This window comes from Trichechus manatus, unplaced genomic scaffold (assembly GCF_000243295.1).
Source record: "Trichechus manatus latirostris isolate Lorelei unplaced genomic scaffold, TriManLat1.0 scaffold00213, whole genome shotgun sequence".
In the NCBI taxonomy this organism is placed as follows: domain Eukaryota; kingdom Metazoa; phylum Chordata; class Mammalia; order Sirenia; family Trichechidae; genus Trichechus; species Trichechus manatus.
In genome coordinates, this window is record NW_004444149.1 from 365,114 (window position 1) to 389,753 (window position 24,640).

The following is a 24,640-nucleotide window of genomic DNA, read 5'->3' on the forward strand; positions in this document are numbered from 1 at the left end:
CCGCACCGCCCGCCTCGCCCTGACCCGGCGGCCGTCTGTGCGCTCCCAGCTGCGGCTGCCGGGCCTCCCCCGACATGTGCGCGGGGCGGTGTTAAAGGCCCGGCCGGAGCGAAGGGGCGGGGCCAGCGGCTCGGCCCGCCCCCTCCGGCTCCGCCCCGCCCCCTCCTCGCTGATACCCCCACCTCGGCCCCTCCCCTTTCCGAGGCCCCCAGCGCCGGCTTCTTGCTCAGGATCCCTCCCAGCTCCCAGAGACGTCTGCTGAGGGTAGGGGAACTGGGAAGTTGATATGTTTTTACTCCCAACCTGAAGCAGCTGCATTCTTAGATTTGGGGAGAAGGAGGGGAGGTGACTGCGGTGGGGAAAGGTTGCCGCCCAGGTCATCCTAGCCAGCCCCCGGCCTCAGAGCTCCCTCCGGAGACTGTGCATGTCAGTTGGGGGTAGCTTAGGTGCAACACTCTCTGAGCCCTAGGGATTAAATGGAGGGGACCCCAAAAGAGCCAAATGCAGGGCCTGGGGAAGGAAAACATAGAAGATGTAGAGAAAGGGAAGGAGTCGCCCCCCAAAAGCCAAAAGGAGACCCGGAGCAGAGACCCCGCCTTTCCAGGAGAGGCCACAGGGTGGCGCCAGAGGCCGGCGCTCAAAGGCGTGAGCTCTAGGCGGGGTTGGGGTGGGGGGTCGCCGTCTACAGCCCCCAACGCGCTGCGCCTCGAGTCCCAGGGTCAGCTCCTGACCCCGACCCGCCAGCGCTGGCCCCCAGGTCGGGTAGGGTCAGACCAAGCAGAGCTGGCATCGACCGCCGCCCTGACAAGAGCATCGATTTCTGCGCGGAGAAATTAATAGATCTCTTAGCTCTTCGGACGCGGGAGCCGCCCGCGGGTGGAGCTGGGGACCCGTGGGCCTTAGAAGGCCGCGCACCCGGAAAGCCCTGGGATCTCCAGCACCCAGAACACCGGACGACAGGTCCCGGCCCCTCCCAGACCGCGGGCCTTTGCGGCTGCAAGAGCCCGCCCCGTCTCAAGGGAAGGGGGTTGGGAGAAAGGCTTTGGAGGAGGGGCTCTTGGGGACAAGGGACTGTCAGGGGCCCCCGGGAGCCGGCGGTGGAAGTCCTCCGAGAGGCGTGCGGTTCTCCTCTCTACCAGGGCCCCAGCACGGACTGTCCCACCAGTCCCCGAGACAGGGACGGACAGACAGGCGGAGCAGCGTGAGTTCAGAAAGATGGCCAGGCAGAGGCGGAGCCCCACACGGTGATCGCCCTCCTTCGCGGATCTAGGCCGGAACCAGGACCTTGGTCCCGACCAGCCTCGCGCGAAAGGGACCCCTAAGCCGACCGGGCGGCCTCCTGGGAGATTGGGAGGGGCTCTGAGAGTCTCAGGGCTTGAATATTCAGAAGACACATTTCACGTTCCTGCCCTGCTTCAATAAGCTCTCACTCTGCGGGGGTCGCGGCTGCTGGAAGTTACCCCGCAGGTGTCAGGACCCCGGGTAGCAGAATCCAGAACACCCCCTCTCCAGGGGCCCTGACCTGCTCGCTGCACCTCCCGCGGTGCTGCCCCACTTGAGAGAAGCCTGGGGTGGGGGCCACTGCAGCCGCAGTTGGAAAGGAGGGGGAGCTCAGTGCTTAGCCTAGTCCCCCTCCCCTGTTCTTTAGCCGTATTTCCCCAACAGACCTGTCCCCCACCCCACCCCCCTCAGTTGTCAGGCTAAATATTTTGGCTTGGCCAGGTGGGAGGGGCGGCGAGAGCTGAGAGGCCCTGCAAAGCAACCGGTTTCAGCCCAGGGCTGAGGGCAGCGAGAGCGGGAGCTGGTCCCGGCCCCCCGGGTGCCAGCCCTGGGAAATAGAGCAGCGAGTGAGGCGCTGGGGAGCCCAGCGCCTCCCGAAGGGTCAGGGGAGACACCTCGCCCCTCATCCCCCGGCCCGCAAGCCGGACCGATTGCTTCCCTCGGCCCTCGCTCCCTCGGAGGGCTTTTGCTCCACCCTCAGGGCTGGCGGCCTCCGGATCTGCCTTCTGCTCTGAACCGTGTGTTATTTTCTCCCTGTCACTGTCTGCATCTCTGTCCCCATCTTCTGTCTCTGGATTCACACTGAGCCTGTCTCCGGTAGCCAGTCACTGTCTTTGTGCCTCTGTGATTCTTCTTTCTTTTCTCTCTCTCTCTCTCTCTCTCTCTCTCTCTCCTGTTTCTGTGCAGGATTTCTTGTGTCTCTGCCCCTACCCTTCACTTCCCTGTCCCTGGGAGGTGTCCCTTAGGGCCTGGCAGACCCTTCTCACCGGACCATCTGGAGGAGAGCCAGGACTGAGCACAAGCCAAGGCTGGGACAATGGCAGTACCCAGCCTGTGGCCCTGGATAGCATGCCTACTTGTGGTCCTCCTCTCCTTGGGATTCAGCCTGCACACACTAGAGGGTGAGTCCCCAGCACTGTCCCGGACCCCCATCCCCCTCCCAGCCAGCTGTAGGCCAAACAACTGAGCTTCCAGCCAGAATACATCTACTTACTCTGCACTGCAACATGAGAGACTGGGGTTAGCTCTCAGAAGGACTTCCCGTCAGGAAGAGCACTTAGCTTTCCCCACATAAAGGTGTTTTTCTCTCAGCTGTGTTTGGGGAGGACCTCAAAACAGCGGCATGAATAGACATCCTCCAATCCCACTTGTGAGACTGGGATCCCAGTAAAGCCGGAATGAGAACTGGAATGTGGCTGGGAGATTCTTAGAGGTCATCTCTGGGGCCACCGAATGGGAAGCGGGCCAGTAGCTGAGAACCAGGCACCATTAAGTAAGTGGCCCCATTGTGCAGACAAGGAAACTGAGGCTCAGATTATTGAAGGGTAAAGCTAGACCGGTTCCTGGGCTGCTGCCTCCAGGGCCCCATACCATGTCCCCCGCCCCCAAGGCTCACCCACTGGGGGGCTGGTGTTGGGGTGGACTACTTTTACCAATGCTCCAGAGCCTGTCCCCAGGCTGGACACTTTCTGTATGATTAGAGACGGGGTGGTAGGAACATGTAGACTAAATGGCTCTTATAGGGGTGCTGGGGTCTGGGGGAGGGAGAGGAAAAAGACACTGGGCTGGAAGATTCAAAAGGGGAAGGACTAAGCGGTACCCCCTTCCCCAACCCCACCACCATTCCGCCTCCAAACTGAGGGGGCTCCAGAACCCAGTGCTCTAAGCCTGTTTTTGGGATGAGTTCGGTCTCGGCAGGAGGGGCCTCATGAATCTCCAGACTGGAGGCTTCCAGGGAGCAGGGCAGAGTCTCCCCTTCCTACGGAGACAGAGGCATGGTGCCAATCTGGCGGGGTAGGGGGGTCTCCTGGAGACTGCTAGTCACAGAGGCTCTGCCTAAGAGGCACAGCCCCCACCACACTCCCTCTTGCCCTCCCCCACTGCTGGGCCAGGACAGAGCACAGCAAATGCCAGGCAGGAGAGAGGTTGTCAGGACAGGAGCACGTCCCTGAGGCGGGGGAGTTTGGTCAGGGGACCCAGATGTCCTGTTCCCAACGCAGCTCTGCACAGAGCCATGTCCTGAGGGGAGGCAGGGGTTAATCTGTGAAGGTCGTGGATTTGTTTTTCCAAATGACTCCCATTGGGGGGCCCTGGAGAGGCAGGGGAGTGATGGGAAGTGGCGTGTGGGCGCCTGAGAGAACCCCCATCTGCCTCGCAGAGTCTGATTGGCCCTCGCCAGGGAGGGATAGAAGTGTTTTCCCATTCCCTCTCCCTCTCCCTCTGCCACTTTTTTTGCACACACACACACACACACACACACACATAGCTGCTGGGCAGAGCCAAGATCAGGACCATTAATGACAAAAGGGAGAAGGTGCGAAGTAAGCCCCAGGGAACCAGCTTTGCCTGCTTTTCCCCAGGCGCCCCCTCCCCATACACACACTTAACAAACCATGGGGGATGGGCCTGGGAACCTGGGCTGTGCGGGATGTTGTTGGAGGGCAAGGTGGAGACCAAGGGCATGGAGGCTGGAGAGGTTCGCAGGAGCTGAAGAATTCAGATTTAGACCTTTGGCACTGGGGAGCCATGGGGGTCCCCTTGGGATCGAGTGAGTGCCAGGTATCCATCTCCCTTAGGGGAATGGTACTAGGTGCCTTAGGGAGAGAGTGGGGAAATGGGGCTGGGGTTCTGGATCTGAAGGAGCCAGACACACCCAAGTCCCCAGGGGAGGAGTGGGCTAGGGACCCAGATGTCCATTGATTCAACCCATGGTCCCTGAGTGCCCAGTGGTTCCAGCCCTGGACTGGGCACCATGTGGGAATGCAGAGCGCCACCCTCAGGAGGCTCCCTCCTTGGAGAGGGTGACAGAGATACAGATAACAATGCTGGGGCCATGTTGGACTGAGTACCACCCAGCCTGAAGGAGAAGTGATTGACTTGGGGCCAGGATGTCAGGGAAGGGGGGCTTGACCTGAGGCTTGCACAAGGGCTGAAGGTGTTGCAGGCTGAGTGACCCTTCTGATGCTGGAGAAATTAGTGGAGACCAGTTTATCAACACCTGGGAACATCAGGCTGAGGAATTTAAACTTGAACCTTTGGCAATGGGGAGCCATGGACTATCCCTTCAAGACTGAACAAGTGCAGGGACCAGGCACTTAGCCCCCATAAGACTGGGGAGAAGTGGAGTGTATGAAGCTCAGACCACTGCTTTCCAGTCACAGAATTCATTCATTCATCAAATATTTATTGAGTGTCAATTTTGTGCCAGGCACTATACCAGGCACTAGAGATATAGCAGTGAATTATACAAAGATTCCTGCCCTTATGTAACTTAAAATTAACAAAATAAATGAGGAAATTATATATTATAAAGTATTAAGAGTTATAGAGAAAAATAAAAGTAGGAAGGGGATTAGGAAGTGTTGCGATTTTAAATAGGATGGTCAGAAAAGACCTCACTGAGAAGGTGATATTTGAGCAAAGACTTGAAGGAGATGAGGAAGCCATGAAGAGGGAAGAGTGTTCCCACCAGAAGGAAGAGAAGGTGCAAAGACCCTGAGGCAGGAGCTGGGCTGGCTCGTTTCTGGAACAGCAGAGGTCAGTGTAGCTGAAGAAGACAGAAAGGGGATGAAGTCAGAGAGGTTACAGGGGACCAAATCGTGCACAGCCCGGTAGGCTGTGGTAAGGACTTTGACTTTTATATCGAGTGAGATGGGAGCCACTGGGGGGTTTTGAGCACAGAAGAGACACGAGAGTGGAGAACAGACCGCAGAGGGGACAAGCGCAAAAGTGGGGAGACCATTTGGGAGGCTGTTACTGTAAATCCAGGGAAAGATGATGGCGGAAGCAGGGAAGGTGGTGACAAGTGGTTGGATCCTGGGCATATTTAAAGATAGAGCCCCCAGGATATGAGGGGTAAGAGAAAGAAAACAGTCAAGGATGACTGGAAGGTTTGGAGCCTGAGTGGCTGCAAGGATGAAGTTGCTATCAACTGAGAAGCAGAAGTGGGTTTGGGAGGGACGGTCAGGAGCTCGCTTTTGCCCGTGTTGCCTCATCTGTAGAGCTCCTTCCAGCTGCAGGTGAGTCCTTGGAGGCCCAGGGAGGAGGTCACCCCACACCCAGAGCAAAGCCCGGATCTGCACTCAGTGTCCCACTGCCAGTGTGGCTCCCATCCTCCAAAGCCACCTGGGCAGGAAGGTGCTTGGCTGGGGCTGTACTGACTGCCTTGTGCACCGTGTGTCCACAGTGTGCCCCAGCCTGGACATCCGCTCAGAGGTGGCGGAACTGCGGCGGCTAGAGAACTGCAGCGTGGTGGAGGGCCACCTGCAGATCCTGCTCATGTTCACGGCCACAGGGGAGGACTTCCGTGGCCTCAGCTTCCCGCGCCTCACCCAGGTCACCGACTACCTGCTGCTCTTCCGCGTCTACGGCCTGGAGAGCCTGCGTGACCTCTTCCCCAACCTAGCGGTCATCCGCGGCGCCCGCCTCTTCCTGGGCTACGCGCTGGTCATCTTCGAGATGCCGCACCTGCGCGACGTGGGGCTGCCGGCACTCGGGGCCGTGCTGCGGGGGGCCGTGCGGGTGGAGAAGAACCAGGAGCTCTGCCACCTGTCCACCATTGACTGGGGGCTGCTTCAACCTGCACCTGGAGCCAACCACATCGTGGGCAACAAGCCGGACGAGGAGTGTGCCGACGTGTGCCCTGGCACGCTGGGGGCCGCCGGCGAGCCCTGCGCCAGGACCACCTTCAGCGGGCACACCGACTACAGGTGCTGGACCTCCAGCCACTGCCAGAGAGGTGGGCACCAGCACAAAACATGACCGAGGGCATGGGGGACGGGGTCAGCTGGCGCTGGGTAGCCACAGGATGGTATGGGTCAGTACCTTGCTGCCACTGTTTATTTTAACCCTCACTCATCTTATGAGGCAGATACTATTGTTATTCCCATTTTGCAGATGAGGAAACTGAGGTTCAGAAAAGTTAAATAACGGACGTGGCCTAAGACAGTCAAGGGGTAGGTACAAGGTAGCAGGTAGTCATGGAGTAGGTAAAGGGCAGTTACAAGGTGAGCACGGGGGGCGGGGGGAAGAGGGTAAGCCTGAAGGGATGCACGGAAGAAGCACGAGAGGCAGTATGGGGCAGTGGTTACGTACAAAGTGGATGAAAATCGCAGCTCTATTACTGACTGATGTTGTGACCTTGGGCTGTTCATTTAGCCTCCCTGTGCCTCAGTTTCCTCATCTGTAAAATGACCATAGGGCTGCTATGAGGAACGAGTTGATATATCAGGCATTAGAGCAGCACCTGGGCCAGGTAGCATACTTTGTTCATACTAAAAGTGGCCACGGTACAGGTGATCGGGAGCAGGCGGGCAGGATTGTTATGGACAGGTTGGGAGCTGGGTGGGAGAAGAAAGGAGGAGGTGAGAGGTGATAGACAGGACAGTGAGGGCAGGTATGTGAGGTAGGATCTCCTTTAGGAAAGAAGACGCACGGACAGGAAAGAGAAGGAGTTGGAGAAAAGGGGGGATGGACTAAGGTGGGGAAGGCGGCAGGAGAGAAGTGAAAGTTCCAGGAGAGGAAAGGAATCCTTTTCAGAGGTTGGGGCAGACCTGGGGTCCTCCAGCCTAGTAGTCTTCCCACGCAGCTCCTGGAGGTCAGCTCCCCCACCCCCAACGCCCTGGGGCAGGAGAGTAACCAGATCCCTGCTGTATCCTCTGGGCCTGCTGCCTCCCTGTTGGCTGTAAACACGCTGCTGCACGTCCTCCAGTGTACACTGTCAACGCAGCCCTGGCCGACCCCCGCCCCGTGTACCACCACGTATCACTCCCAGACATCCAGCTGCCACTGAGCAGGGTTCCCAGGCCACTGGGTGCCAGGCCCGCACCCACCCACTGCTGCTTGGGGCTGCCTCCTGCTCAGGGTCTGGGAGCTGAAGGGGGAGGAAGTATGGTGGCCCCCTCCCTCCACACACTCCCAGGCCCACCTTACCCTGGCCAAGCTGTTCAAGACAGACCAGCTGGTTCACCCTGGCACTGTGCCCGGTGATGAGCTGGGCACCAGGCCTAGACAGGTCATCAGGCTGGACAGTAGCAGCTCTGATGGACAAGGTCACTGCTGTGTCCTGAATTCAGACAGCCCCCGATGAAGCACTGTGGGAGGTGGGGAGAGGGGCCGCAGTCCTTGCCCTCAAGAGCTCCCATCTGAGGGACCGAGTCAGCAATCAGTGTCATCTGAATTGGAGGCGTTTGGGTGCAGCTTGGGAGTGCTTCACCCCAGGAAGGCTTCTCGGAGGAGGGGGCCAGAATTAGAGGGGGCCAGGACTGGGGGGGGGTAAGGTCTGACACAGCACTCTGCCCACAGTGTGCCCCTGCCCCCAAGGGCTGGCCTGCACGGTGAGGGGTGAGTGCTGCCACGCTGAATGCATGGGGGGCTGCAGCCGTCCAGAAGACCCCCGTGCCTGCGTGGCCTGCCGCCACCTCTACTTCCAGGGTGCCTGCCACCAGGCCTGCCCTCCAGGTACCTACCAGCATGAGTCCTGGCGCTGCGTCACAGCTGCACACTGTGCCAGCCTGCGCTCTGTGCCTGGCCACACCTCCACCTTCGGCATCCACCAGGGCAGTTGCCTGGCCCAGTGCCCTCCAGGCTTCACCCGTAATGGCAGCAGGTGAGCGTGGGGTGGGTGGGGGCACCTCGGAGCAGTGAGGGGGCCCGAGATGGCCCACACTGGTCTGGGGCTCATGTTACGCCCTCCACTTACCCCTGCTAGCATATTCTGCCAGAAGTGTGAGGGGCTGTGCCCGAAAGAGTGCAAGGTGGGCACCAAGACCATCGACTCTGTCCAGGCAGCACAGGAGCTGGTGGGCTGCACCCACGTGGAGGGGAGCCTCATCCTCAACCTTCGTCAGGGCTGTCAGTATCCTCCTCACAGTCACACCCCTCCTCCCGGCCACACCTTTCCTCCCCCACCGTGCCCCTTAAAATGACCCAGTTAAAGCACCATTTTTTATCATCCTGGGTGCCAGCCCCGAAGGCCCAGCCTTCCTGCACCCCATTCAGCCCCTGCCCTGTGGGCCCATCACCTTCCTAGCCCCTGCTCCATCCGTGCTTCCCTATCCCCAGACAACCTGGAGCCGGAGCTGCAGCGCAGCCTGGGGCTGGTGGAGACCATCACCGGCTTCCTCAAAATCAAGCACTCCTTCGCCCTCGTGTCCCTGGGCTTCTTCAAGAACCTCAAACTAATCCAGGGGGATGCCATGGTGGATGGGTAAGGGGTCAGATCAGGCCTCTGACAAGCCCCCTTTATCCATCACCCCCACCCTTCCAACACTTCCAGAACAGTAGTGAAGAACATGGGCTCTGCCACTTTCGAGTTCTGTGACTCTGGGAAGGTTACTTAGCTTCTCTGGTTCCCAGTTTTCTCATCTGTAAAATGGGGCTATATAACACTACTTATTTCGTAAGGCTGTTGTGAATATTACTTAAGTACTTATGTGTAAGGCGCTTAAAACAGTGCCTGGGACACGGTATAGACTTTGTGAATTATAGTTGTATATAACTTCTAAGGGTTGGCTATACTGCTAGGAGCCCTGGTGGTGCAGTGGTTAAGTGCTTGGCTGCTAACCGAAAGGACGGCGGTTTGAACCTACCAGCTGCTCCACAGGAGAAAGATGTGGCAGTCTGCTTCTGTAAAGATTACAGCCTTGGAAACCCTACGGGGCAGTTCTATTCTGTCCTACAGGGTTGCTATGAGTTGGAATCAGCTCAAGCACAAAATAAACTTACTGCTATCATCTAATCCTCTCTGCGGCAGAGTGAGACTGCCTGGGTTTGAAACCCAGTCCTACCACCTACCAGTGCGGCCTGCTCCATACTGTAGCCAGGATTTTTCCAAATAAAAATAACGTTTAAAATTACCATCCAGTCAAATGGACACTTGGAGAAGACGTTTTCCTGTGGCTTCTCATGCCTCCTGGCCATGTACCTTCAGGGGTGCCCACAGCCCAGCTGGAGAGGCACAGCCCTGGGCTGAGTGCCACCCCTCTGTGTCCCCAAAGCCAGCACAGAGCCTGACACATAGAAGTGCTCAGTTAACGTACAATGAGGGAGGAAGGGAGAAAGGCAGGGAGCTGTAGACCCCACTTCACTGATGAGGAAAACAAAAGCAGAGGGTGGGTGACTTGCTGGAGATCACCCCTGGTGGATGGTATAGAGTGCGTGGGTACGAATGCCCCACATGCGCTGGGGGTGGGTGGGCTGCTGAGTGCCCCTTCTCCTCTGTGCCTCCAGCCCAGCCCTTCCTGGGGGCCCCTAAGCCACCCCCTGCCCCACCCCCTGCCCCCACCTCCTGCGCAGAGCGGGGTCCCCTGGCCTCCCCCAGGAACTACACTCTGTACGTGCTGGACAACCAGAACCTGCAGGAGCTGGGACCCTGGGTGGCCGACGGGCTCACCATTCCCGTGGGCAAGATCTACTTCGCCTTCAACCCGCGCCTCTGCCTGGAGCATATCTACCGGTTGGAGGAGGTGACCGGCACGCGGGGGCGGCAAAACAAGGCTGAGATCAACCCGCGCACCAACGGAGACCGAGCCGCCTGTGAGACCCGAGACCCCAACCCCAAAGCAAGCGCACGCGCAGTGAGAGACACGGTCCCGAGACACACCCAGGCGGACACACACGCAGATCTTCACGCACCGAAACACACCAGATACATGCTCTGGGTGGGAGAGGGTGCTCGAAGGAGTCAGCTTGAGAGGTTCTTTCCGGAGCTCACGTTAGAGATGGGATGCAGCGGGGTGGGGATGGGGGTTTGGGGGAAAGAGGGTCAGGCGGGTGACAGGCGCGAATGGGAGCAGGTGTTCACCCCTCGCCCTGCCCAGGCCAGACTCGCACCCTGCGCTTCGTGTCCAACGTGACGGAGGCTGACCGCATCCTGCTGCGCTGGGAGCGCTACGAGCCCCTGGAGGCCCGCGACCTGCTTAGCTTCATAGTGTACTATAAGGAGTCGTGAGTGCCGGGGTGGGGCCGGGGCGGGGCCGGGGTGCGGCCAGGGCGGGGCGGGGCGGAGCTGGGCGGGGCGGGGCCAGGACAAGACTAGGCCAATGTCTTCGCTCCAGCACGGCTCCTAGCCGTGGAGCGCTAGGCTAGGACTCCGCAGTGGCACTCCGTTGTCGTGCCCATGTCTGGCTTCCTCTTCCCGCACCTTCTTCATTCCTCTGTGCCTCAGTCAGTCTCCCGTCACCGAGTGAAATAGGGTTTCTGGAGCACATGAGAGCCGCCCCGCAGGGAAGGCTTGGATAATTAAGCCTCAATTCACCATGCTAATGTTCTACACTGACCACTTGCTCCTGCCCCAGCAGTGGTTTGGGTACTGCCCACTAATTTGGCCAGTGTTACGAGCAGCTCTGCCAGCATTTCATTAAAGAAAGCCTGAGGCAAGGCGGGAGAAGGGTCCGCCAGGGACTGGCTGCTCTTTTCTTTGGAGAGAGTGGACTGACCCCAGCAGGAAAGATAGTGGTTAGAACGCAGAAAGGACTTCTCCAAAAGTATGGCTAGAAATCAAAAATAGAGATCCTTAAAGAAGAGAGATGGATTTTGGACGACAGGCTGGAAGGACAGGAGTAGGAAGTACTCTCCCTCTATCCTAGACAGAGGATGGGAACCACCGGGCTTGGAAGGGCATTCTGCGAATTAAAATTGAGAGGTCTTAGTTGATGGCCACCCTGGCCCGGGAGAGAGAAGAAAGGAAGTCAGAGGTGGGAAGTCTGATCAAATGCTCTCCTAGGCCTCAGTGGTGGGTGAAAGTCTGTAGGATGAGGAGCTGGAGAGTTCGTTAAATGCAGATTCCTGGGCCCTACATGGATGCTGACTCAGTCCTAGGTGGAGCCCATGAATTTGCATTTCTAACAAGCTCTCAGGTGTTACTGAAGCTGCTGGTCCATAGGCCACAGTTTAAGGGGTGCGCAAACTGCATATTCACACAGGCTGCCTCCGGGCTCAAAGGGCAGAGTTTTGGGGGGTTCTTTAGGAAGCTCCTCTAACATCACTGCCTGTGCTGTGCTATGGCTCCCGGCTATGCTCCCTCAGAGACATGCACTACGGATCCTGCATGAGCAGACCCAGGCCCACTCAGGCCCCACAGAGCACCTGCACCCATGGCACCCACTCTGTATCCCCATACCTGCTCCTGGACTATCCTGCTTCTGGGTCCCAGTAAGAGCAAGCACTTTCAGCTAGGCCTCATGTTCCCCTGCCACCATCCGCCTTAAGTTCTGTCCCTGGCTCAGCAGGAATTCCATCCTTCTGTCCCCTCCAAAGGAACCCTTGTGGTGCAGTAGTTAAGCGCTTGGCTGCTAACTAAAAGGTCATCAGTTCAAACCTACCAGCAGCTCCACGGGAGAACGATGTGGCAGTTTGCTTCCATAAAGATTACAGACTCGGCAACTGTATGGGGCAGTTCTGCTCTGTCCTATAGGGTCACTCTGAGTCAGAACCAACTCACCAGCAACGGGTTTGGTTTTGTCCCCTCCAAAGAAACAAAGATTCTGGACATCAGTGTGATGTCCCCACTGTCTCTTTGATATCTCCCCCAGGGAGCAGCTCCCCTTCTGCCCCAAGCCTGTCCCTGCCCTGACCTCCAGGCAGCCAGCACTAGTTGCCTCTGGCCCCAATTAACTTCCCTGTGACAGTGGGTCTTGGTCATTTGGGATCAGAGGCATGTTTGAGAGGCTGACGAAAGCTAGGAACCCTCTCCCTAAAAAACACACAGGCACAAAATGTCACTGATAGTTTGGGAGGCTCACAGACCCTCAAAATCCATTCACGGGCTATCTTAATATGACTTGTCCTTGGGAAGAGTGGACTCCTGGTTCTGGTTCCAGGAAATTCTGTTTGTAGGGGATTAGGATAACCTCATCCCTTGCAGTTCCTGGGAGAGGAGACTCTCACGCCCATGTTCTAGTTTTATTTATACAATGCAAGATGTCTGGACAAACATTGAGACTGAAGCTCAGTATTATTCCCTGTTAAGGGATGAGGAGATATTTCACTATAGATTTGTTTGAGGACACAGATATCACAGGACCCACTGAGCCTAATGGGTAGCTGGAGTCAGGGCTCTGCTCATGCAGACCGGAAGAAGAATGACAAAGACAGGTCTGGGATGATTCAGAGAAGAGGGCGGTGCTAGGAACTGATGGCTTAGTCCCACCCCTCCCCTCCCGGAGGGGGTGTCCAGTCCTTTCCAGAACGCCACAGAGCACGTGGGGCCAGATGCCTGTGGGACCCAGAGCTGGAACCTGCTGGATGTGGAGCTGCCCCTAAGCCGCACCCAGGAGCCAGGAGTGACCCTGGCCCCCCTCAAGCCCTGGACACAGTACGCAGTGTTTGTGCGGGCCATCACGCTGACCATCGCGGAGGACAGCCCCCATCAAGGAGCCCAGAGCCCCATTGTGTACCTCCGAACCCTGCCTGCAGGTAGCTGCAGTCTTTGGAGGGAACAGAGGCTAGCTGCCTGGATCATAGTGTGAATGGGGAAACCTAGGCACCAGAAACAGGGAAGAGGGGACGTTGAACAGCTGGCCTCTAGAGGCTGGGAGGCCAGATGCTCGCGTCCTATAAAGAATAGGGGGCAATCACCTAGGTCTTAGAGAGGCTGGGGGTGGGAGAGTTCAGGATGAATCGATGAGCAGAATAAAGGGCCTTCAGAGAAGGGAAGCGCATAAGGCTGAGTTCCAGGAAGGAGGGGTGGGGTTGAGAATCACCCATTCCTCGGGACACGGTAGGGGTGGCTGGACTTTTGGGAGAGAGGCACCAGACAGCATCTGGGGGAGGGCCTCGCGGCCTCTGAGCTGTACCCTCCTTTCACCCCCAGCGCCTACGGTGCCCCAGGACGTCATCTCCACGTCCAACTCCTCCTCCCACCTGCTGGTGCGCTGGAAGCCCCCGACTCAACGCAACGGGAACATCACCTACTACCTGGTACTATGGCAGCGGCTGGCAGAGGACGGCGACCTCTACCTCAACGACTACTGCCACCGCGGTGCGCAGGGAGGAGGCGCGGCCGGCGGGGTGGGCTCCGGGCCGCGGGCGCCGCCAGACTCTGACTTCCCCTCCCTGCTGCCGCGCCAGGCCTGCGGCTGCCCACCAGCAACAGCGACCCCCGCTTCGACCGCGAAGACGGGGAACTCGAGGCCGAGGTGGAGCCCGGCTGCTGCCCTTGCCAGCACCCACCTCCTGGGCAGGTCCTCCCCACGCTGGAGGCGCAAGAGGCCTCGTTCCAGAAGAAGTTTGAAAACTTTCTACACAACGCCATCACCATCCCCAAGTGCGGCGTGGCGCCCGCCGGAGGGGCGGGGCGGGGGCGGGGCCTCGAGGGGCGGGGCTGTCGGGGAGGATTAGGGTGGAGCTTGTGCAGGCGGAGCCTAGGCTTGTCGGGGCGGGCCCTGGTGGGGGCTGGCTTGGAGACTGTGCTTGGCGGCAGAGGGCAGGGGGTTGCGATCGGGCGTATTCGGGGCGGGCCTGACAGGGCCACCCTGGCCTCCCCAGGTCCCCTTGGAAAGTGACATCCATCAACAAGAGCCCCCAAAGGTGAGCAGGGGCGGGGCCGGGGCCTGAGGGACGTGGTTACCGGGGCGGGGCCTTGGGTCTGACCCTTGCCTTTCCCAGGGACTCCGGGAGGTACCGCCGGGCCGCAGGTGCCCCTCGGCTAGCGGGGAACAGCTCGGATTTCGAGATCCAGGAGGACAAGGTGCCCCGGGAGCGAGCGGTGCTGAGCGGCCTGCGCCACTTCACGGAATACCGGATCGACATCCACGCCTGCAACCACGCGGCGCACACTGTGGGCTGCAGCGCCGCCACCTTCGTCTTTGCGCGCACCATGCCCCACCGTAGGTGACCCTGACCTTCCATCTTCGACTCCCACCACCTACCGCAAGGGCCCTGTGCAACCAAGTGCTCGCTGATTTGGTTTGACCTCTCCCTAACCCCAGGGCCTCGATTTACTCACCCCTTCTAGTTTCCATAATCCCCCAACCCTCACAGCTTGGCCCACCTTGGGTTTGACCATGAAGGTGAGAGGAAATACTTGTGGCCCGGCTGCCGGGTGCCCCCTCCTGCAGGAGAGGCTGATAGTATCCCAGGGAAGGTGGCCTGGGAGGCGGCCAGCAAGAGCAGTGTCCTCCTACGGTGGCTTGAGCCACCGGACCCCAATGGACTCATCCTCAAGTATGAGATCAAGTATCGTCGCTCTGGAGAGGTAGGTACTCCTAGAGGACCCCCTATCCTAGCCCCAGTTTGCATTTCCCTTCCCAGCCAGCTGTCCTGTGTTGCCCTCAGGAGGCCACAGTGCTGTGTGTGTCCCGCCTGCGTTATGCCAAGTCTGGGGGAGTCCACCTGGCCCTGCTGCCCCCTGGAAACTACTCTGCCAGGGTTCGGGCAACCTCACTGGCTGGCAATGGCTCCTGGACGGACAGTGTTGCCTTCTACATCCCTGGCCCAGGTGCACACAGCCTCTGTCCCAGACCTGTACCCCAAAACAGCCCACTGGGCCCCTCCCCTACCACAGTCCCCTCTATCCCATCCTCCCCCCACCCTCATCTCCCAGTGTGGAAGGAGAATCATCCCCTATCCTCTGACTTCTCCATTTTTGGAGATGGCCCCACCTTCTACTGCCCTCTGACCCTGTCCTATCACCTGCAGAGGAAGAGGACTCTGGGGGGCTGCACGTCCTCCTCACTGTCACCCCCGTGGGGCTCATGCTGCTCATCATTCTTGCTGCCCTCGGTTTCTTCTATGGCAAGAAGAGGTGATGACAAGTCCCACCAGTTCCCACCCACTTCTCTCTCTGAGCCCTCATCGTAAAGTCAGTGCAGGCTGAGGGTGGTAGACAAGCTAGCTGGAAGACTTTGTAAGAGCAGTCACTATTTCCCTGGGGGTGGCATAGAGGAGAAATATCTCTCAGCTAAGGTGGCCACTTGCCCTGGTTTGCCTGGCACTCTCCTGGTTTTAGCAGTAAAAGTCCTGCCTCCTAGGAAAGCCCTCAATTCTGGGTGTCCCGGAACTGTTCGTCACCACACTGAGCCCAAACTAAGATATAACAAAAGGGGAGAGGCAGGAGACCTCGGGATGTGTCAGATCCTCCTGGGACTGTGCAAGAGGGAAATGGGCGCAGGACCCTGATTAACTGGGCCCTAGGAATTAGCCAAGGAGGCAGGAGCCCTTCTACTCGTGTTCCCCGTACTCCCAGCCTGTCAGACCCCAGGACTAGGACCAAGACTAGTTTGGAAAGTGCTTCAGGTCTTCCAGGAGTACACTGAGCAGGGCTTGTGTGTGTGGTCAGTAACTTCCCATCTCATCCCCAAATCCCTCTTTCTTGTCCTCTGACTTTGCTCCTGCCTTCCTGAGGACACTTCCAGCCTGACCCCCTCACCTCCCATTGCAGAAACAGCACCCTTTATGCCTCTGTGAATCCAGAGTACTTCAGTGCCTCTGATAGTAGGTCTGGGGGCCCAGGGCCAGGTGGTGTGGGGAAGGGAGGCAGACTTCCAGAGACCTTCTTGTAGAAGGTGGCCTTGGGACATGAGCCTTTCTGAAGAGGAGGGGAGAAGTGGATGGGGGCACGGCAGTGAGCAGCAACCTTGCCTGTGACCCACCACCTCCTCTCAGTGTACATCCCTGACAAGTGGGAAGTGCCTCGGGAGCAAATCTCCATAATCCGGGAACTAGGCCAGGGCTCTTTCGGGATGGTATACGAGGGGCTGGCAAGAGGACTGGAGGCCGGAGAGGAGTCCACGCCTGTGGCCCTGAAGACAGTGAATGAGCTGGCCAGCCCACGGGAACGCATTGAGTTCCTCAAGGAGGCCTCTGTCATGAAGGCATTCAAGTGTCACCATGTGGTAAGGGAAGGTCAGGGGCACTTTCAGGGTCATAATTAGGGTAAAGGTCATGTGGTAAAGGGGAAATAGTCAGGGATGAGGTCAGGGCACCATCAAGATCAAGGCTGGGACTGTGGTTAGGATCCTAATTGGAGCAAAGTTCATGGTTGGGGTTAATGTCAAAACAGGGTCATGGTAGGGTCATGGTTAGGGCTGAGATCAATCATGGTTGGGGTCAATATTGGATGTCCAGATGATTCTTAAGGTCACAATTGAGATCAAGGTAAGGGTTGGGCCAAGTTCGTGCTTGGGATGATAGTCAGATATGGTCAAGGTCATGGGTTAGTGTTAGAGTCATTGTTAGGTTAAGATTAGGGTTAGAGTCATGGTTTTGGATAGGGTCAGAGTTGGCGTCACAGTGGATCAAGGTCTTGGCCACGTGGATTAAGGGGAGCTGGAGTGGACCTGCAACAAATCTCTTTGTTCGTCACAGGTGCGTCTCCTGGGTGTGGTGTCCCAGGGCCAGCCAACTCTGGTCATCATGGAGTTAATGACCCGTGGAGACCTCAAGAGCCACCTTCGATCTCTACGGCCGGAGGCAGAGGTGGGTACCAGGAGGACCCTGGGTCAAGGGGCTAGTCCTCTCCCAGGGCTGGAGAATTAGAGAAGACTTGGGTACAACTGGAGGCAGTCTCTGTGCAGGAGTGCATCCTCTAGCTTCCTGCTTCACAAGCCCCCTTTCTTGGCCCCAGAACAACCCTGGGCTCCCACGGCCCGCGCTGGGGGACATGATCCAGATGGCTGGTGAGATTGCGGATGGCATGGCATACCTTGCTGCCAACAAGTTTGTGCACCGAGACCTGGCGGCCCGCAACTGTATGGTGTCCCAGGACTTCACCGTCAAGATCGGGGGTACAGAGGGGGCCAGGCAGGCAAAGGTGGCCTGAGGAGTAGAGGGACTCCCCTAAACTAGGTGTCAGGAGACCTGGGCCTAACCCACAGCATTGTCCCTGACAGCCTGTGAGAACTTTGGCAAATCACTCCCACACCAGATATCCAGTTCTCTTCTGAGGGCAGAGGAGTTTGATGGGATGATCCCGGAGGTCTTCTGAGCCCTCAAATTCCAGGACTCTTAGAGACTATGGAGGTGGAGAGGGTTCCTGGGGGTATTCCTGGGGCAGGAGCAAGTGTGTGGCTCTTCTCCCCCACACCCCCTCCACCCTCACTTTCCAGACTTCGGGATGACTCGGGACGTGTATGAGACAGATTATTACCGAAAGGGCGGGAAGGGGCTGCTGCCGGTGCGCTGGATGGCCCCTGAGTCTCTCAAAGATGGAATCTTCACCACCCACTCGGATGTCTGGTAGGGCCTGGCTGGAGCACGGGGCTCAGGTGATGTGGAGGTGGTATCTGGGGAGGGGCCTGGGACCCTATGCTCCCTCGGGGTGCACTGAGCAGGGGTGAAGGGTGCTGGCTCAGGCCCCCCTGCATGCCCTACAGGTCCTTCGGCGTGGTGCTCTGGGAGATCGTAACCTTGGCCGAACAACCCTACCAGGGCCTGTCCAATGAGCAGGTGCTCAAGTTTGTCATGGACGGCGGGGTCCTGGAGGAGCTGGAAGGCTGTCCCCCTCAGCTGTGAGTCACCCCATCCTGCCCCTTCCTCACCCCTGCTCTGCCCTGTCCCGGTGATTCTGGCCCACCTCCTCTGATGCTTTTGCTTCCACCGATTCATCCCCAGCTTTGTTGTTGCGTGCCATCGAGTTGATTCCAACTCATAGTGACCCTATAGATACAGTAGAACTGCCCTGCAGAGTTTCCTAGACTGTAATCTTTACAGGAGCAGACGACCAGGTCTTTTCTCCAGCGGAGCAGCTAGTGGGTTCTAATCACTGACCTTTTGGTTAGCAGCCAAGTGCTTAACCCTTACGCCACCAGGGCTCCTTCATCCCCAGCTATGACCCCCCAATTAGAAATGCCCTCTACAACCCCCATTCACTCCCCTCTGACCCTTCCAGACAATCCCCCTAACCCAAGCAGTGCAGGAGGCCCAGGGCTTGGCTGGGTCTGAGGACCCTTCTGACACTCCCCTCTCCCCACCAGGCAGGAGCTGATGAGCCGCTGCTGGCAGCAGAACCCGCGCCTGCGCCCCACCTTCACCCACATCCTAGACAGCGTACAGGAGGAGCTGAGGCCCTCCTTCCGCCTCCTGTCCTTCTATTTCAGTCCAGAGTGCCAGGGGGGCCGGGTTTCCCTGCCGCCCGCTGAGGCAGAGCCTGACTCCCCTCCTGCCCCAGGAGAGGTTTCCTCTAACTGCAGCCCCCCAAATGGGGGTCCATGGCATTGAGGGGCACCCCAGCCCCTGCTGACTGGCCTCCCTCCCATGGGCAGAGAGGAAGGAACCCAACCTTGCAGCCATGGGATGTCCAGATATTCACACCTCCACCCCACACTCAGACGGGGCAGGGGTGGCCGAGGGTGGGGCAGGAGCAGAAAAGGTTGGTGCAGGGGGTATCAGAGCTGACCCACTGCAGGAAAGATTTTCTCAGGAGTCTGAGTTCTCCATGAGAATGTAGCAGGGTCACAGCAGGGGCAAGGGGGCTAGTCCATGGACTAGACTTCCCGGCCCTCAAAGTGACTCTACTCAGACTGGCAAGAGAGGGGCTGCCCACCCTGAAGGCAGGGCCCAGAGAACCCCACCCTCAGCATTGGGTCTCCTCTGGACATCCGGGGCTGGCACCACGTTCTGAAACCAGAGGAACAGTCAGAACCAGGCCTGGAACCCTCTCTGTCAATGTTTGGGGTGCTGGGGGTGGGGTGCCTATATGACTGTTCTTCTTACCACTGCATTTCACCCCCTCCCCTCTGCCCCATACACGAGGTGTCATGGGGAGAACCTAGAGACCTGGCTGAATGGGCTCCCAGCCTGCCCTCTCCTCCACCCGCTCATCAATCCAGCTCTTCCTCTCCCTTGGCCCTACCCAGGGACCCCCAAGCTTGGTGCTCCTCCTTCCTTTTCTCCAGGGGCATCCCTTGGTGCAGATTCACCCCTTTCCTTGGTCTCTTCCCCCTCCACCTCCCTCCTACCCTTGGGTTATTAAGACTTTAAGAGCCTTGTCTTCCTCCTTTCCCTCACCCCTGCCCCCAACCCCGTCCTCCCCTGGGAAGACTGGGGAAGGCACAATAAATGCTGTGGTCTGTTTGTACCTTGGTCCCGAGCAGCCCATTGTCTCTCCATCTATATGGTGTTAGCACTGAATGAACTTCCTCTGGCCCTCCTTTAGGACCTGAGGTGGTGACCCTAAGGCAATGGCAGAGGATAAATAAACGGCTGTCAGACACCACCTCCATGAGAATCTGAGCCACCAGGGTTGCCATAGCTGTGAGACGGGACAATCTTGCTATCATCTGTTGCTCTGCAGCCAGAAGTGGCTGAGCCTGGCAGGGAGCCTTTGCATCTGGCCTCCCAGCTTTACCACCGTCCCCCACACCTCATACTTATTTTGTCCTTTGATATTTCCACCGGGCAGGCATTTCCTAGGGTATTACGGGGTAGACTTTAAGTGGGCAGAACATGGGGTGAGAGAGGGGCCCTGATGACATCAACAGTCCATACGAGATGCCCCCCACCCAAGGCAGGGGTCACACACCAGAGTAGGGCCGTGTGTCTGGCTTGCCACAGTTATTCTGGGAGGCCAGAATCTCAGCTTCCAGAACTCCCACGAGTGGGGAGATGCTCTTGAGACATTGAGTGGCCACAGGGGAATCAGTTCCAAGGCTTTTATAAGGGCATGTGAAGGTGAAGAGTTGCAGAAGAATGACTCAAAACCTTGGGGAAAAGGGTGGCAGTGGGAGGGGCTGATCGTGGCTCAGCGCTTTTTAGCATCCTCTGCCAGCTTTGCCTGAATCCAGGCCCCCAGCAGCTGCCCAGCAAACCACAGTTCCTTGAGACAGGGCCTGAGTGGAGTGGACATGAGTCTGCGCGAGATCTTCTCTACAGAAGCAACTATAACTTATACACAGCAGTCTGGAAGGGTAGGGTGGGCAGCGAGGACCACCTGTCTGGAGCTGCAACCCCTGCCCTGCTCCTGCTGCCCACTTGTGACTGAAGCAACAGTGCCCCCTAACGGCCATCGGTGGGGCTGCAGCTCCCCTCCCTTCTATTACTGGTCTCCAGCAGGGTGGAAGTCTCAGATCTGAGTCACGCGTGCACACACACACACACATACACGGCACACAGGCACACCTGAATTGACACAGGCCTGGAATGCAGCAATGAGGTCAAACCCTCTCCTTACCATCCGTGCCCCCTAACCTTCACGGTGCTGGCCATTGCATGCCTAGGACGTGCTGGCCACCTGGACAGGGAGAGGCCTTCAGAAATATGCTGTCTGGACTCCATCTCCAAAATCGAGCAGCTGGTAGCTGGCCCAGAAGAACTTTTTGGAGAAAGATGTAGGGATGCTAGAAGACAAGCTCTACTGCCATCTATGTCCTGGAAAAGAAATGGATTTGACAAGGTAGCAAGAGAGATAGGAGTTAGACTTCAGAAGGCACTTCCCAACTGTACGGCGAAGCTTGCAGAGGGAAGAAGTGTCTTCTCTCAGAGATGGCTGGAGGCAGACAATAGGTTGACCTGGATAGGGACAGATGGACACCTACCACAGAGGCAGAAGGGTAAATGCAGTGACTGTATGAGAGAATTCAGGAACATCCTTCCTGATCCCCTCCTCTCCCTCCCCAGAATCAGACAGAACTCAACAGTACTTCTCAAAAAACATAACCTGCAGCTGGCTGGGGGTGAGGGGGCAATGGGATGGAGACAGAATGGCCTGTTCACCAGCCATCCTTCTGAAGCTGTCCCTGTGTCCTTGTGACAGGTCCTCCACCTGGGCCAAGGAATGCTGGGGGCTGTGGGTCTCATGTCCCACCCCTTCCAAGCTCAGGAACAACTGATGCTTCTTTGTGGGGATGGACAGCACAAGTTGCAGTCCTCTCTCCAGGGAGAGAGGCCCAGAAACCTCTGGGGGGTGCAGGTAGAGGTGATCCAAGGCCAGGGGGGCTGTGCCTCTGAGCCAGTCCTCAGTGGAGGCAGGACAGAGTGAGGCACTCAGTCCCTCCTCCTCCTGGCTCTGGTTACAGAGCAGAAGGCTGCAGCCAAGGTGGTCCCCATCTTCACCCCTCCCCCAGAGTGGACTGCAGCGCTCAAGCACCAAAGCCATTCTGTCAATGTCGCGCAGAGAGAGGACAGAAAAGGCTGAGGGTGCTCAGGGGATGGTGAAGAGAGGGAGAAACAAAGTGAGGTGAAGGGGAGAGAGAAGTAAGGAGAGAGGAGTTCAGAACCGTCTCCACATAGCAATGGAAGTCCTTGAGAACACCCCAGGACTTCTCACCCACCTTCGTCTCTGCAAATCTGGCCCCTAACCCTCCCCTCCAGTGAGCAACAACGGGGAGACTTTCTGCTGGATCATTTTCAGAGATAAAGAGGGACACCTCCTGAGAAATCAGAGGGCCTACCCAGGCTCCCCCTCTCGGGCTGGCCAGGCTGTGGTCCTTGTCCAGAAGGAGACAGGAGGAGAGAGGGGAGCAGAGGCACAGGGAGTGGGAGGAGAAGGCTGAACGAAGCAGAGAAGACTAGGGCAACAGCAGGGGAGAGATTCTGAGACTATGATGAAGGATTGTCAGGGAAGTGAGTCTCGTCCTCTCTGGCAGGCAGAGGAAGGAGAGAGTGAACAAAAAGGCCCAAGGTTGGACAGCTGGGCCACACAAGAAGAAGCAGAGATGCAAGAGGGTATCCAACCAGCATCCAACTCTAGCAATGGCCGTCTGAGTGGAAATCTACTGCTGCCGAGGCAGAACAATGGAAGTTGGGCTGTACAAAGACCTCCAGTGGGGTGGGAGGCATAGATGTGAAAGACGCAGGAAGGCCTATTTGGGAAGCAAGATTTTCTAAGGGAAAGACCCCTGTGCAGGAAGGCTTAGGGCTGAAATAAGGTAATGGATGCCAAGTGCTTTGTAAGCTAAACAGCACTATACAATTTATTATCCTTACTACCTAACTGTGATATCATTTAAAAAAATGCTACAGAAGTACATTTAGTGACATGGAAGATGGCCACAATGTACTTAGGAGTAAAAAGAGCAGGTTACAAATAATATAAATGATGTCATTCTTTACGTTTACATGTATAAACTCAGAAAAACATCTGTAAGTGTATATATACACAGACACCTAGGTGATGGGATTATGGATGATTTATATCTTCTTTTTGCTTATCTGTGTTTTCTGTTTTTGTTTTTTTTTTTTAAATATACATTATTTATGTAGTGAGAAATCAGCAGTTTGTTTTTAAAAGAAAGAGGCTCCCTGCCCAGATGGATGAGCTACGGGGCTCAGGACGGGTGGGATCAGAGCTTGGCGGGCCCCTGGCCCTCCCTGTCTCTACCTGGTCTGTCCCACACACGTTCTCCAAGAACATTTCCCCCACGTCCTGGGCTTGGCCGAAGTCAGTTTTCTTGAACTTATGATTGGCAAATGTTTTGCCCCATGATGTTTTCCAAGAGGTAGGAGGGGACGAGGAGAAAAGCAGACTTTCTCAGAGATTCCCGGCACCTCCGGACCGAACCATCCCAAGGGAGGCTGACAGCCCTCTGCTTGCAGTGTCTTTGGGGCCACAAAAAGTGAGGGCACTTTCCCTTCCCAACCCTGTGGGACCAGCTCCACCTATAGTGGCCTCAGTGGCTTCCCCGCCACTTTCATTTCTCAAACATACCACACTCACCACCCAAATATGTCTCCCTCCTCCAACTGCCCAACCCCTCCTCCCTCCCCGTCTGAGCGTGAACCATCCTCACCCCTTAAGGCCTCCCCTCAAATTCCTTCCCACTGGGCTTCCACTGCCTCTCTTTCCCTGCATGGAAATATCCTCCCCTCTCCTGCAAGCCCCTAGCCCAGAGCTACTCCTTCCCACCTACTCAGAATAGAATCTCATATCAATATACCAGCAAAGAGCTTTGTATTTCCAAAGTATTATATTTTTTCAAATCTACTTTAAAGAGATGGTATCAATGATCTGAGAGGCAAAATGATTTGCCTAAGATCACATAGCCAACTACTAAATCTCCAGTCCCCTTCCACCACCCGATCTGCCTCAAGGGCTGAGAGTACAGCTGAATTGTCCTCTCTTGTCCTTCAGTCCCTGTCTTTATCTATAAATTGTGTTTTCTCTGCCCTTGAGCCTTGGCATTGAAGCCCTCCACTTCCAGCAGCAACCTGCCTTTCCAGCATCATGATATGTCCCTGCCCAATGCAAACCCCAAGTTCTAATCGATCTAGACTCTTCCCTGTCTGCTGGCTTACACCATGCGGCCTGTCACCGGGCCTGTGCCCTGCTTGGACTTGTCTCCACCCCAGTCCCCATCACTCCCCCCTTCTTTTGGTCTTTGAGGTTCCCACATATGTCCCTTCTGATTTCTGCATTGTCCGTGGGGCATTTAGTATCCGCTGTCATATTCAGCCCTGGTGTTAGCATTAGGCGTCCCTTTAAGAAAACAAACCACCCTAGGTATTTCCACAGAGAGTATTAAATATAAGGGATTGACTGCACTGGTGTTGGAGGGCTAAAAAGCAAAAGGGAACGCTAAGTACCACAGAAATAATAACTGCAGGAAGAATCTACCACCCCTAGGCTGAGCGAATAAGTGGGTGAGGTTGGAGTCATCAGAATCTAGAAACTCAAGGAGGGGGCCCCAGAGAGCTAGGACCCAGGCTTCAGAGAAGGGGTGCTGCCCAACATTGAGCAACATTGAAAGGAAACAGACAGGAGTGAGCAAGTCCCTTCATCCTCCCGTCTGCCTCTAGCACCTCCTATTGGCAGAATCTAAGAGAGCCAGCTGATAAAGGAGTCTGGGAAACGCGGACTACAGTCTCAGCCCCAGCATCACAGAGGAGAGTGTGAAGGGGAGAATTTAGAGTTGAAAGACAATAGGTAAGTGACCAGTGCCCAGGGTACCAAAAAAAAAAAAACCCAAAACCTGTTGCTATCAAGTTGATTCCAACTCATAGGGATCCTGTAGGTCAGAGTACAACTGCCCCATAGGGTTTCCAAGGAGAGGCTGGTGGATTTGAACTGCTGACCATTTGGTTAGCAGCCAAGCTCTTAACCACTGCACCACCAGGGCTCCAGTGCCCATGGTAGCTATTATTAATATTTATTATTACTATATCTAAAATATATTGAGCACCTACTCCATGTCTACACTTGGCATACACTTTAACACACAAAACAATCTGGTGGGCTTCATATTATGACCCACATTTACAGATGAGG

General features: G+C 56.8%; 1 protein-coding gene across 1 annotated transcript; it reads left to right on the forward strand.

Moving 5' to 3' along the window:
• The first annotated feature begins 2,317 nt into the window (after window positions 1–2,317).
• On the forward strand, window positions 2,318–18,657 carry INSRR (insulin receptor related receptor). Its single transcript, XM_004388614.1, has 22 exons — window positions 2,318–2,402; window positions 5,687–6,238; window positions 7,804–8,107; window positions 8,210–8,352; window positions 8,563–8,707; window positions 9,821–10,035; window positions 10,320–10,446; window positions 12,677–12,915; window positions 13,313–13,480; window positions 13,570–13,765; window positions 13,987–14,028; window positions 14,107–14,327; window positions 14,559–14,695; window positions 14,776–14,938; window positions 15,139–15,244; window positions 15,881–15,933; window positions 16,105–16,334; window positions 16,807–16,917; window positions 17,066–17,225; window positions 17,547–17,676; window positions 17,814–17,948; window positions 18,414–18,657. The coding sequence occupies exons 1-22, from the start codon at window positions 2,318–2,320 to the stop codon at window positions 18,655–18,657; spliced, it is 3,906 nt and encodes a 1,301-aa protein (XP_004388671.1).
• The last annotated feature ends 5,983 nt before the right edge of the window (window positions 18,658–24,640 follow it).

Coding starts and splice junctions, on each gene's coding strand:
- INSRR (XM_004388614.1), top strand. CDS start 2,318: ATGGCAGTACCCAGCCTGTGGCCCTGGATAGCATGCCTACTTGTGGTC. Junction 14,939..15,138: donor CTTCTACATCCCTGGCCCAG/GTGCACACAGCC, acceptor TATCACCTGCAG/AGGAAGAGGACTCTGGGGGG. Junction 15,934..16,104: donor GTACTTCAGTGCCTCTGATA/GTAGGTCTGGGG, acceptor ACCTCCTCTCAG/TGTACATCCCTGACAAGTGG.